We start from the raw sequence: 14746 nt of genomic DNA on the forward strand, positions 1-14746 counted from the left end.
AAAAGAGGGAGAGGCAGAGAAAGAGAGAGGGTGGGGAGGGAGGGAGGGAGAGAGAAAGAGACAGAGACAGAGACATACATATCAAGTAAAAGATTGAGAGACAGAGAGAGGCAGAGGCACACACACACACACAAAGAGAGAGAGAGAGAGAGAGAGAGAGAGAGAGAGAGAGAGAGAGAGAGAGAGAGAGAGAGAGAGAGAGAGAGAACGTGATATATTTGCACACGCCTAAAGCATTATTAGTCATTTTTATTACCCGTCATTCATAAGATACATTATCTGAAATATATATTTCATGTTTTGTATATCATTTATAGATATGTATTCAAGAATTATCTGTTATATAAAAACATCCAGCGTATTTCGCATATGTATATAAAAATCATATTGCACAAATAATTGTCATATAAAATCACCCAGCATTCAAAATTCATCTCAAGCATGTGTCTCTGTATGATCCATTTATGTGTGTGTGTGTGTGTGTGTGTGTGTGTGTGTGTGTGTGTGTGTGTGTGTTGGCGTGTATGTGCATATGTGTGTGTTTGTGAGTGAGTGTGTGTGTGTGTGTGTGTGTGTGTGTGTGTGTGTGTGTGTGTGCCTGTGCGAACGTGCACGCGCACGTGCGTGTCCAAGTTGTCCATTGAGATATATCCTCCATGTGCCAGGCCTGCCATCAAGGCGTGTCCACAAAAAGCAAGCTGGGCTCTGCACACAGACGAGTACACACACGCATTGAGACACGCATGTGTGCACACCATACACACAAACTCGCAGACACACACACACACACACAAGCATACACACGCACGCACGCACGTACAGTTTCAGTTTTTAATGGAGGCGTCACTACGGACTAATCCATATACGCAACACCACATCTGCTAGCAAGATGCCTGACAGCAGCATAACCCAACGCGCTTGTCAGGCCTTGAGTGCATGTCCACAGAATTCTGCCGGAGGACAACACTTTTGGTGCCATGGGTTCCTTTTCAGTGCTCTGAGTGCGTGGAATACAGTACTACAATACACGTCGTGCCGAAGTGATTAGCTTCGCTGACTGACGACTTCCCGGGAGGTCGAGGGTTCGAGCTCAACATTAATGGGATCACTGGGACCACATTGTGTGTCATCCACTTCACGGACGATTCTTTTGGAAGCGCTGCTGGAAACTGTTCTGGCCAACACTGCAGGTATCTGTACTTCTCGGGCCTGGGTGAGGCTGAGGTATACTGGGACAGGTGGGCCTTGCCTTGTCGAGTAAAGCCAAAACCTAAATGACCTCCTCCCCCCCCCCCACCCTCTCATTTCCCGGCCAACCCGCCTCCACCTTTCCACAAAAGCAGTATCGTCATCGCGCGCGTCATCATCTAATATTATCAAAACAAAGAAAAAAACAAAGTGTCCCGAATTCTCGGGCACAAGAAAAGGACATAACAGTACTACTTCCCGTTACCTTGCATACGGATACAACAGAGGAGCACAGAATGAAAACCAGGAACCTCCTAAGAGAACGGACCAAGGGGGGAAAGGGCAGAAAAAGGAAACGCTTTCAAACTTGCAACAATGGCGGATCTAAAGAAATACACGCAAACACAGACAGACAGACAGTCAGTCACACAGACAGATATACACATACACACATGCGCGCGCGTGCTCGCTCATAAAACATTCACACTGACTTTCAACAGCATTTTTTCAAGACCAGTTACAATGCCTTTTGGGGTCTGAAGCTCATCAACCAATCAAGCACCTCATCAAACTGCCCAGACCCTCATCAAACTGCCCAAACCCTCATCAAACTGCTCAAACCCTCATCAAACTGCCCAGACCCTCATCAAACTGCCCAGACCCTCATCAAACTGCTCAAACCCTCATCAAACTGCCCAGACCCTCATCAAACTGCCCAGACCCTCATCAAACTGCCCAAACCCTCATCAAACTGCCCAGACCCTCATCAAACTGCCCAAACCCTCATCAAACTGCCCAGACCCCTCATCAAACTGCCCAAACCCTCATCAAACTGCCCAAACCCTCATCAAACTGCCCAGACCCTCAGCGCAGTGCGAACTCACCTGTACACCTTCCCTTCCCCCCAAAACAAAACCACGTCACAGTGACAACTGACGTCATCAGTCCCAAGATGGCTCCATGATAACAGGTGCTGTGTAAGGAGAATGTCGAATGCCGAACGAATACTCCGCCGCCTTGGTCTTGACACAGCACTGTCATAGATAGAACAGAAGAGAATAGAACAGAACAAATCAGACTCGACTAGGTCAGCGCAATACTGGGCAAAAGAGACTACTGGGACGGGGCGTGTGATGATAGAACAGGACAGAACGGAAAGAGACAATGACAGAATTGAATAAAACAAAACAGAGAAGAGTGTACCATATGACTGGGTAGGAGAGACTTGAACTGGAGAGGAGAGAACAGAATAGGACAGGGCAAAAGAGAACTGAACCATGACAGAATAGAATAAACAGGGCAGGGAAGAGTATACCATAGGACAGGGCAAAAGAGAGTAGAACATGACAGAATAGATTAGAACAGGGCAGAGAAGAGTATACCATAGGACAGGGCAAAAGAGAACAGAACATGACAGAACAGATTAGAACAGGGCACAAAAGAGTATACCATAGGACAGGGCAAAAGAGAACTGAACCATGACAGAATAGAATAAACAGGGCACAGATGAGTATACCATAGGATAGGGCAAAAGAGAGTAGAACATGACAAAATAGATTAGAACAGGGTAGAGAAGAGTATGCCATAGGACAGGGCAAAAGAGAACTGAACCATGACAGAATAGAATAAACAGGGCACAGAAGAGTATACCATAGGACAGGGCAAAAGAGAGTAGAACATGACAAAATAGATTAGAACAGGGTAGAGAAGAGTATGCCATAGGACAGGGCAAAAGAGAACTGAACCATGACAGAATAGAATAAACAGGGCACAGAAGAGTATACCATAGGACAGGGCAAAAGAGAGCAGAACATGACAGAACATATTAAAACAGAGCAGAGAAGAGTATACCGTAGAACAGGGCAAAAGAGAGTGGAACATGACAGAATAGATTAGAACAGGGCAGAGAGGAGTACACCGTAGGACAGGGCAAAAGAGAACAGAACATGACAGAATAGATTAAAAAAAACAAACAAAAAACCCAACAAGGTAGAGAAGAGTATACCATAGGACAGGGCAGAAGAGAATAGAACATGACAAAATAAAACTGGGCAGAGAAGAATACTGTAGGACAGGGCAGAAGTCAATAGAACATAACAGAATAAAATAAAAACAGGGCAGAGAGGAGCACTATGGACAAGACATATGAGAACAGAACACGACAGAATAGAATAAAGGGTGCAGAGAAGAAGGGTACCACAGGACAGGGCAGAGGAGAACAGAACACGACAGAATAGAATAAAACAGGGCAAAGAAGAGAATATCATAGGACAGGGCAGAAGAGGATATAAAATGACTGAACAGAATAAATCAGGACAGGGAAGAGTACCACAGAACAGGGTACAAGAGAATAGAACATGGCAGTGTTGAACAAAACAGGATAGAGAAGAGGAGTACTACAGGACAGAGCAGAAGAGGGTAGAACATGACAGAGTAGAATAAAACAGGGCAGAGAAGAGGAGTATCACAGAGAATGGCAGAAGAGGATAGAACATGACTATAGAATAAAACAGGGCAGAGAAGAGCAGTACTATAGGACAGGGCAGAAGAGGATAGAACATGACAACAGAATAAAACAGGACAGAGAAGAGCAGTACTATAGGACAGGGCAGAAGAGGATAGAACATGACAACAGAATAAAACAGGACAGAGAAGAGCAGTACTACAGGACTGGACAGAAGAGGGTAGAACATGACAACAGAATAAAACAGGACAGAGAAGAGCAGTACTACAGGACAGGACAGAAAAGGGTAGAACATGACAACAGAATAAAACAGGACAGAGAAGAGGAGTACTACAAGACAGGGCAGAAGAGGATAGAACATGACAACAGAATAAAACAGGACAGAGAAGAGCAGTACTACAGGACTGGACAGAAGAGGATAGAACATGACAACAGAATAAAACAGGACAGAGAAGAGCAGTACTATAACAGGGCAGAAGAGGGTAGAACATGACAATAGAATAAAACAGGACAGAGAAGAGGAGTACTACAGGACAGGGCAGAAGAGGATAGAACATGACAACAGAATAAAACAGGACAGAGAAGAGCAGTACTACAGGACTGGGCAGAAGAGGATAGAACATGACAATAGAATAAAACAGGGCAGAGAAGAGGAGTACTACTGGACAGGGCAGAAGAGAATAGAACATGACAATAGAATAAAACAGGGCAGAGAAGAGGAGTACTATAGGACAGGGCAGAAGAGGATAGAACATGACAATAGAATAAAACAGGACAGAGAAGAGCAGTACTATAGGACAGGGCAGAAGAGGGTAGAACATGACAATAGAATAAAACAGGACAGAGAAGAGCAGTACTATAGGACAGGACAGAAGAGGGTAGAACATGACAATAGAATAAAACAGGGCAGAGAAGAGGAGTACTATTGGACAGGGCAGAAGAGGGTAGAACATGACAATAGAATAAAACAGGGCAGAGAAGAGGAGTACCACACAGAAGGGCTGAAGAGCATAGAACATGACAATAGAATAAAACAGGACTGAGAAGAAGTGTACCACAGGACAGGGCAAAACAGGGCAGAGAAGAGGAGTATCACAGAGAATGGCAGAAGAGGATAGAACATGACAATAGAATAAAACAGGGCAGAGAAGAGTACTATAGGACAGGGCAGAAGAGGGTAGAACATGACAACAGAATAAAACAGGGCAGAGAAGAGTACTATAGGACAGGGCAGAAGAGGATAGAACATGACAATAGAATAAAACAGGACAGAGAAGAGCAGTACTACAGGACTGGGCAGAAGATAGAACATGACAATAGAATAAAACAGGACAGAGAAGAGGAGTACTATAGGACAGGGCAGAAGAGGATAGAACATGACAATAGAATAAAACAGGACAGAGAAGAGGAGTACTATAGGACAGGGCAGAAGAGGATAGAACATGACAACAGAATAAAACAGGACAGAGAAGAGGAGTACTATAGGACAGGGCAGAAGAGGATAGAACATGACAATAGAATAAAACAGGACAGAGAAGAGTGCTACAGGACAGAGTGGAAGGACAGGGTAGGACAGTGTAAAACACGGCTGAGAAGAAGTGTACCACAGAACAGGGCAAAACAGGGCAGAGAAGAGGAGTACTATAGGACAGGGCAGAAGAGGATAGAACATGACAACAGAATAAAACAGGACAGAGAAGAGTGCTACAGGACAGAGTAGAAGGACAGGGTAGGACAGTGTAAAACACGGCTGAGAAGAAGTGTACCACAGGAGAGGGCAGAAGAGAATAGAACATGACAAGAGTAGAATAAAACAGGACAGAGAAGTGGATGACTACAGGACATGACCGAGTGGACCTGGACAGGTTAGCAGACAAAAGAACAGGACAGCACAGAAGAGACTAAAAACAAGACAGGAAAGAGTAACACAAGCCAGTAGAGAACTGAACAGGACACGAGAGAATGGGGTGGGACAGAAGGTTATAAAAACAGGACACAAAAGATTTATGGTGATTTTTTTGGTTTTTTTTAAACCACACCAAAAACATAGGACACGACAGAAGAGAACAGAACAGGACAGGAAATGACAGAACAGGACAGGAAACAATTTTCGTGGAATAAGACAGAGCGGAAGAAAAATAGGGAGGGGAAAAGAGGGTAAGACAGGGCAGAAGAAAATAATGTTAAGACCCCCCCCCCCCCCCCCCTACCCGTCCCCCTTCCCTCACACACACCCCTTCCCACTCACAACCCCCACACTCCTTCCCTCTTATCATCCATATGGACACCCCCCCCCCCCCCCCTCACCCCCGCCTCCCATCTTCCCCAATACTAATCCTTCCTAACCCCCCCCCCCCCGCCCCCACCAGACCCCTTCAACCCCCACCCCCCAGCCCCCTAACAAAGAAACAACGACAAAAAAAACAAAACCAAAAGCCCCCACAAAACCCAGAAAAACACGTCCCCTCCCACACACTAACATCTTCAGGTCGGTGCGCGCCAGGTCCAGGTTTGATAGTGGGGTCCCCTGGCGGAAACACGCGTGCTCCCATGGAGTACATGGGCATACGCCTCTTGTAGTCGGAGGGATCTGTGGCGTTGTAGGTCCCTGGACCGGGCGCCTGCATTGACAATCGGCAAAATATGTTGACGCGATGAAGATAATTTGGGTGGTGATGGTGATGATGATATGATGATGGTGATGGTAATGGTAATGGTAACAGTCATGACGGTAGTGGTAATGACGGTAATGGAATTGGTGGTGGTGTGATGATGATGACAGTCATGACGGCGATAATGATGACGGTTCTTTGAAGACCTGGGCGTCGACATTAACACGTGTGAGACGCTTGCTCTGGACCGCCCAGCCTGGCGCAGCAAGATCAGCACAGGAGCCCGTGCAGCTGAAGCAAGGCGCATCACGGAGGCGCAACCAAAGTGGGCTATGCGCAAGGCTCGAGTATCATCCACTGCCACGACAGCACTCACTCACTTGTGTCCAACATGTGGGCGAGCCTTCAGGGCCCGCATTGGCCTCATCAGTCACCTCCGATCTTCCATCTGATAATTGAAACCATGGTCATCTTCGAATCCGAACATCAATGATGACAGTAATGGTGATGGTGGTGATAATGATGATGATGATGATGTTAATAATGGTTATGACGGTGGTAATGAAGACGGTAATGGTGATGGTGATGGCGGTGATGGTGATGATAATGTTAATGATGGTCATGACGCTGGTGATGATGACGATAATGGTGGTGGTGGTGGTGGTGGTAATGATGATGATGATGTTGACGAGTGTGTTGCGAATGTGATGGTGTGTCTCGTTTGTGAGTGTATGCTTTCTGGCTAATTAATGTGTGAACATTATTCATTCGTATTACCTATGTATTGTTGGAAACTATGAATGAGGCGAGAAAGTAAAGTTGTTGGAATAAAAAACAGATTGCAAAGGTGAATGTGATGAAAGTGCGAAAACATATATACGATTTATTAGGATGTCAGGCGAAAAAAACAACAACAACCAGACACCAATTTTTTTTAATGGTAGCTTAATAATGACCATTTTGCGAGAGTCGACTCAATACCCAAATTAGGTTTTCAGCGCCTATCAAAATTCAGTTCATTCGTAAAAGGCTAAGTTTGTCCCCAGATAAAGTTTACAGTTGCGTTCCTTGTTGCGCAGATAGTTTTAATTCGCTGGAGCCAACGATAAAGCTGCAAAAGGCACCCCCCCCCCCCCCTTCAGCCCTCCCCCCAAAAACAACAACAACAACAACAACAACAACACGTCAAGGCGACCCCTGTCACCGTCACAGTCACACTCCAATCACCATCACTTATCACCACTGTCATCGTCACCAATACTTGATAATAATGGTGATGATAATAATAATGATGATAATAATAATGATAATAATAGTCATAATGATAATAACAGTCATAATAATAATAATAACAACAACAACAATAATAATAATGATAATATTGACAATAACAGTCATAATAAATGATAATGGTAACAATGGTAATAATGGACATTCATATAAAGCGTTTCTCAAGAAACACTGCTCAAAGCCCTCTTTACATTTCGTTCCCTATAATTATACATTGACTCCCCGCCACCCCTATCAATACCACCCCCACATCCACATGCTCCCCTCCACACACACACACACACACACACACACCCGGAAGCACGTGCCTGGATACACTCACGCAACTGAACATTGGAAACCAGCCACCCGCTCACCCACCCATTACTTATTTTCTCCAGAAAACGCATCCCTGCAACACTGCACTCAGGCACAAACAGACAAACACGGATGCACGGATACTTGATAGCACCCTAGCGACACACACACACACACACACATGGCGAACGACTTCTACACAATAAATCATGCATTTAAATCGAGATCATGCCAAGACCAGCACTATAAGACAAACAAATCAACAACAACAACATTACTTACCTTGGCCAGATCCTCGTTGAAGCCTCCCCTTTTAAGCTTGGGTCGCATGGTGAATATGGGCAGCTGTTTTTTGTTGCTCTGTACTGTCGACCCCATCATGTGGGGCAGCGTGTACGAGTTGGGAGCTGCAGGCAGGAAGGAAGAAAGAAAGGAAGGGAGGAAGGAAGGAAGGGAGGAAGGGAAGGAAGGAAGGATGAAAGTTGTTTGATATTGTTGCTGATTAAAGTGCAGCCTATAGCGTTCAGGGCCATATCAGGACTGCCCAACTATATATATGAACATGTATATAAATGAATAAATAAATATGCACGCATATATATATATATATATATATATATATATATTCATAACTATATATAATCAAACCGTGTTAAACACAAAACATTGTCACTTGTGCTGGGAAAAACAAAACAAAACAAAACAAAAAACAAAACAAAAAAAACATACACGCAGAGGCACTTGCCCCACTATTTATCGCAATCCCACGAGTTCTTTCACTGTGAGAGAAATCGTGGGATTGCAACAAGAAAGTGTGGTCGTTCCCCCTCACACATTGCCTTATAATTGCGTGAAAGCGTGGGAATTCCCCCTTGTTATTTTCTTTTTATTTTTTTTTTTTTTTCTTTTTTTAATCAAAAACATTTCCTTTTTGTCATCGGGGTTGGTTTGTTGTATTTCATCGACAGGAATTTGAGAGAAAACAGCGAGACGACAAAAAGACAATCATGTGATGGTGACGTTAGTGACGGCGGTGACTGCACATTATTGCTTTACAAAATTGTGTTCATGCGTGTGTGTGGAGGGGTATAGGGTGTGGGTGTGGGGTGTGACTGAGAGAAACAAGACAAGACATAATTCTTTATTTTCGAGGATAACAGATAAGCACTGGCGCGCTTTTTTTTCATCCAGTCCCCGCCCTGAAACAGGCTCTACACTACACAATACTACATATTATATCTTTTTCTCTTTTTTTGAGATGTGATATGAAGACATATTCTGTTGTTACGTTGAGTGTACGGGGCTGTGGTACGTTTCACTGTGACTGAATGAAGCTGCAATATCCCCAAGCAACCACTGTAAAGACAGACAGTATTTGGCTGGCTCTCAAGGCCAAGGGTGGAATTTTTCCGATCTCGCGGGTCAACATATGTGCAGAACCCCATTCGCGTGTATACGCACGCAAAAGATCAAATACGCACGTTAAAGATCCTGCAATCCATGTCAGTGTTCGGTGGGTAATGGAAACAATAAGATACCCAGCATGCACACCCCCGAAAATGGAGTATGGCTGCATACATGGCGGGGTAAATAAGCAAAACGGTCATACACGTAAAATGTTACATGTTTGTCTGAGCGCGTGTGTGTTTATGCCTGAATATGACTGACTGACACAGGAAACGAATGATGGGCGCCCAATGGCAGCCGTCAGTCGGCTCTACCCAGGTAGGCAGCCTGTTGTGCTAATGACCCCGAGTTTGTAAAGCACTCAGAGCTTGGTGTCCGATCGAGGATAGGCGCTATAGCTATATAAGTATCCATATCAAATAAAATCAATTCAACACGTCCGCCGAGGAAGCGAGAGAACCTGAGCCTACAGGGTCGGATCCTGCACTTGCCAGAATTTTCTACTCTCCGCTACCCAGACTTGGAGAGGCTGGTGTTGTCCAGTCGCTAGTCAGTCGGATGATACGATAAACGGGGGTCCCGCTTGTAGCGTGCCATGACAACAATTGGGTTGTCCATGGCAAAATTCTGTAGAAAAAAAAAGAAGAAAAACTTTGACAGGAAAGAAAACGTTGATAGGAAAAAGGAAAAGGTGGCGCTGCGTTGTGGCGACGCGCTCTTCCCGGGGAAAGCAGCCCGAATTTCACAGAGAGAAATCCGTTGTGACAGAGAAAGTAATACAATACAATAAAAAATCTGACCAACAGAGGAATATAATACAAAAAAACAGCAACAAACAAACAAAAACAAAAACGATACGACACGATACAATTGCGATCATTCTGAATGAATGAAGCTTTAATATTACCAGCAAAACGCTCCAAAGACGCACAAGCATTTGACAGGCTCTCAGTTCAAGGCCTGACCAGCCGGTTGGTCAATACGGCCACGACGCCCCCTATCGGTGTGTTGCGGAGCAGGGAAGATAACAACAACGAAGAGAGAAAGAGAGAGAGAGAGAGAGAGAGAGAGAGAGAGAGAGAGAGAGAGAGAGAGACCACCACAACGAAAAGTGGCAGAATGGTTAGACGCTTATCTGCCAATACAGCATGTGTTGGGATCTGGGTTCGAATCCCAGTTTCGTGGTACACAAAACTGATACAATTATTCGCATGCACTCAAAGTCCTGAAAAAGCTCCTTGATGTTATGCTGCTGGTCAGGCATCTATGTAGATGCCTAGCAGATGTGGTGTATGATCACATGTATGATAGTCAGTCGTGTCCGACTATGACCATCAGAACAGCAGAGGAGGCAACGGCTGTCCCGGCCATCTGGGCTAGAATTTGATTACATCGGAAAGTGACTTGCCCAAGCCACATCCCCACTCTCGCGGCCAAGAAGGTTTTAGGACAGTCGGCGTTGGGATGGTTCTAGTTCTCAGAGGCTAACTAGCCCCCATGGCTGCAGCACTAAGACCCAGTGCAAATTTGCCTCCTAGTTTGAGAGTCAATCATAGTCCTTCACAATAAGACTAAACTGCAGCTGATTTCCCATTGCAATGGAGAAACCACTGATCAAAAACACTTTGCTGTTGGCTCAGCTGTAAACTTGTGTCAGTCTGTGATATAGTCTGAGTGTGGTGTAGCGTAATCTGAAACTTGATACTGACCTGGGGTCTTGTCCAGCGCTCGCAGACGGGTGCGGTCGGCCATGCTGTAGATGGGTGCCGTGGGCTGGGTGCTGCAGGGGAAGTTCTTCTCGGGCCGGTAGGTGCCGGGCCCAGGAGGGTTGAAGGGCTTCAGAGGGGCTCGTTTGAACGTGATGGAGTAGTGAGGGGTCCCGTCCATCCCGTCACGGTACACCTGGCACACGCACAGAGGACACACACACACACACACACAGAGACACACATACACATAAAGGACACACACACACGCACAGATACACTCACACACAGAGGACACACACACACATAGAGGACACACACATACACACAACACACATGCAGAGGACACACACGCAGGGGACACACACACACACACACACACACACACACACACACACACAAGACAGACACATGCAGAGGACACACACACACACACAACACACACACACGCGCACACACACATGCAGAGGAGGTACACACACAGGGGACACACACACACATATACACACAGTGGACACACAACAACAGCAACAACAACAACAACAACAACACACACACACACACACACACACACACACACACAGAACACACAGAGGAGACACACACAGGGAACATACACACACAGGTGACACACAGAGACAGACACAGACAGACAGACAGACAGACACACACACACACACACACACACACACACACACACACACACACACACACACACACACACACACAGATTCAGTTTCAATGAAGTGTCAGAACGTGCGGGCAGATCCATTGTACACTCTGCACCACATCTGCTGGGGAAAAAAAAGAGTAGAAGATGGCTGTATAAAACATTAACTCTCTCCATACGAACGGCGAAAGAGACGACGTTAACAGCGTTTCACCCCATTTACCATCATCAGAATTTTGCAAGCGGAAGGCTCTTATACTGAAGAGGTGAATGTTGACAGAGAATACCACAATTCTGACGACGGAAGCTAGAGGTTGGGTCATTCAGACACCCACTGGACATCCGAGGGGTCTGTGTAGAGGAGAAGAGAGGACTGGCCGTACTGAGTGAGTTAACATAAAAACGAAATATAATGATTTTTGACAACACACACAGAGCTAGAGACGTACACAAAGCCACAGACAGACACACACACACACACATACACACCGAAAGGAAAATGTAACATGATGTGATGTAATGAGATGCTGTGTGATGTGCTGCGCTGTGACGTGACGTGACGTGACGTGACAATGTCTGATGTGATGTTATGCGGTGCCATGTAGTGCGATGTGGTGTGGTGTGATGTGATGTGATTTGATGCAATGTGGTCTGATGTGATGTGACGTGACGTGACGTGACGTGACGTGGTGTGGTGTGGTGTGATGTGATGTGTTGTGATGTGATGTGACGCGATGTGATTTGATGCAATGTGGTGTGATGTGGTGTGATGTGACGTGATGTGACGTGATTTGATGCAATGTGGTCTGATGTGATGTGATGTGATGTGATTTGATGTGATGTGATGTAATGTGACGTGATGCGGTGTGATGTGGTTTGATGTGACCTAGCCGGATGGTTAAAGCGTTGGACTTTCAATCTGGACGGTTCCGGGTTCGAATCTCAGTAACGGCGCCTGGTGGGTAAAAGGGTGGAGATTTTTTCCCGATCTCCCAAGTCAATATATGCGCAGACATGGCTTGTGTCTGTACCCCTTTCGTGTGTATATATACGTATACGAACGCAGAAGATCACATACGCACGTTGAAGATCCTGTTATCCATGTCAGCGTTCTTGGAAACAAGAACATACCCTGAATGAATATCCCCGAAAACGGAGTATGGCTGCCTACAAGGCGGGGGTAAATGAACAAAAACGGTCTTACACGGCAAAATGTTGCATGTCTGTCTGAGTGTTGCATGTGTGCGTGCCTGAGATCGGATTGACTGCTACAGGAAACGAACGATGGGCGCCCAGTGGCAGCCGTCACACAGCTCTACCCAGGTAGGCAGCCTGTTGTACAAATGACCCCATATTTGCAAAGTGCTTAGAACTTGGTGTCTGACACAGGACAGGCGCAATATAAGTATCCATCATCATCATCATCATTATCATCAACTCTGTCATTGGGGCGCCACACTGGGGAACAGTTCACTAGATTTTTCATCTTCTTCGTTCGTGGGCTGCAACACTCACGCTCACTCGTATGTACGCGAGTGGGCTTTTACGTGTATTACCGTCGGTTGTTTTTTTTTTGTGTGTGTGTTTTTTTACCCCGCCATGTAGGCAGCCAAGCTCGGTTTTCGGGGGTGTGCATGCTCGGTACGTTCTTGTTTCCATAACCCACTGAACGCTGACATGGATTACGGGATCTTGAACGTGCGTATTTGATCTTCTGCTTGCGTGTACACACGAAGGGGGGTTGAGGCACAAGCAGCTGTGCAAATAATTATGTTGACCTGTGAGATCGGAAATAAAAAATAAAAATCTCAGGCGCCGTTACCGAGAATGGAGCCCGGGACCCTCAGGTTGAAAGTCCAACGAACGCTTTATTGAACCACTCGGCTATTGCGCCGGTCCACGAGATTCCTTAAGGTGGACATGATAATAGACCCAGGCGCCTACAACCAACCACTCAACAATGACAAAAATTATTTATTAAAAAAAAAAGAAGAAAAAATAATCCACCCAACCTCACCTTTTGATACGGCATGTACTTGGGCCCGGGGCTGCACTCGCCAGTCGGAAGATGCGCCTTGAGCCCGAAGGTGTAGGCCGGGTTCTTGAAGTGCACGCTCCTGGGGTCGTGAGGGTAGCTGATCTGCCCGACCAGCGTGGGCAGCCCGTAGCAGGGCCCCGGGCTGGTGTACATGGCCGCGATGGGCCTCCGTGGGATGGTGTAGTTGTACACCATGGTGAGAGTTCAAATCTTTGCTGGTTTTTTGTTGTTGTTGTTGTTTGGGCGGGGAGGGGGGGGGGGGCTTGGGTGGTGGTGGTGGTAGGTAGGTGGGTAGTCAGTGTGTATGTGGTGGCGGTGATAGCAGGCTGGAAGGAGAAGAAGAAGACGTGGTTAGGGCCTCTTGTTGGCGAGGGGCTTGCTGTTGTTGTTGTTTGTGGCTTTGTTCTCTTCCAGCTGAAAGACAAGGTTTGTTTTCGTTTATTGTTGATTAGTTCAGATGAATGAAAGAATAAACAAATACATAGAAAAAATAAACGAAAATACAAATAACACAGACATAAACACAATGTAACAGGGCCAGAGTCAACAATAATGCTTGAATTTAACGTTGTTCACACACACACACACACACACACACATAGACGTCAAATTGATGAACAACAACGCACACACACATACAATACACCCACAAACACAATACAGCCATGTATGTATAAACACACACACACACACGCACGCACGCACGCACACGAACACACGCACGCACACACACCTCATAGACCACAATTACGTTCTCCCTTAAACCCCCACCACCTTCTACATATCAACAACATCTCCATTCCAACTAACCTGCGATTCACTCCTACAGGCCGGCGACGACACTACACGTCAAGAACAAAGCGAAACGCTGGGGGAAGAATGGAATTCCAGATCAGTCAAGTCAGTGACCACGTCTGTGGTTCTGTGTGTGCTTTGTCTGACTCGACCGCTCTGTCCATACCCAGCTTCCCTTGTTTTAAGTCGATGAAGCATGAAGAAATTCAGCTCGTCCGGCTCGCAAACAGCCGTGTGTTGACGTCATTTCCACTCTGGCATGAAGAAAGACGTCACGAC

General features: G+C 45.9%; 1 protein-coding gene across 1 annotated transcript; it reads right to left on the reverse strand.

Moving 5' to 3' along the window:
- Window positions 1–451: 451 nt before the first annotated feature.
- LOC143297657 (ciliary microtubule associated protein 1A-like) lies at window positions 452–13867 on the reverse strand. Its single transcript, XM_076610076.1, has 6 exons — window positions 13652–13867; window positions 10968–11160; window positions 8134–8258; window positions 6133–6273; window positions 2073–2222; window positions 452–705 (listed from the first exon to the last, which is right to left on the reverse strand). Exons 1-5 carry the CDS (start codon window positions 13865–13867, stop codon window positions 2130–2132), a joined length of 768 nt encoding a protein of 255 aa, XP_076466191.1. The 3' UTR covers window positions 452–705; window positions 2073–2129.
- Between the last annotated feature and the right edge of the window lie 879 nt (window positions 13868–14746).

This window comes from Babylonia areolata, chromosome 23, assembly GCF_041734735.1.
Source record: "Babylonia areolata isolate BAREFJ2019XMU chromosome 23, ASM4173473v1, whole genome shotgun sequence".
NCBI classification, from domain to species: domain Eukaryota; kingdom Metazoa; phylum Mollusca; class Gastropoda; order Neogastropoda; family Buccinidae; genus Babylonia; species Babylonia areolata.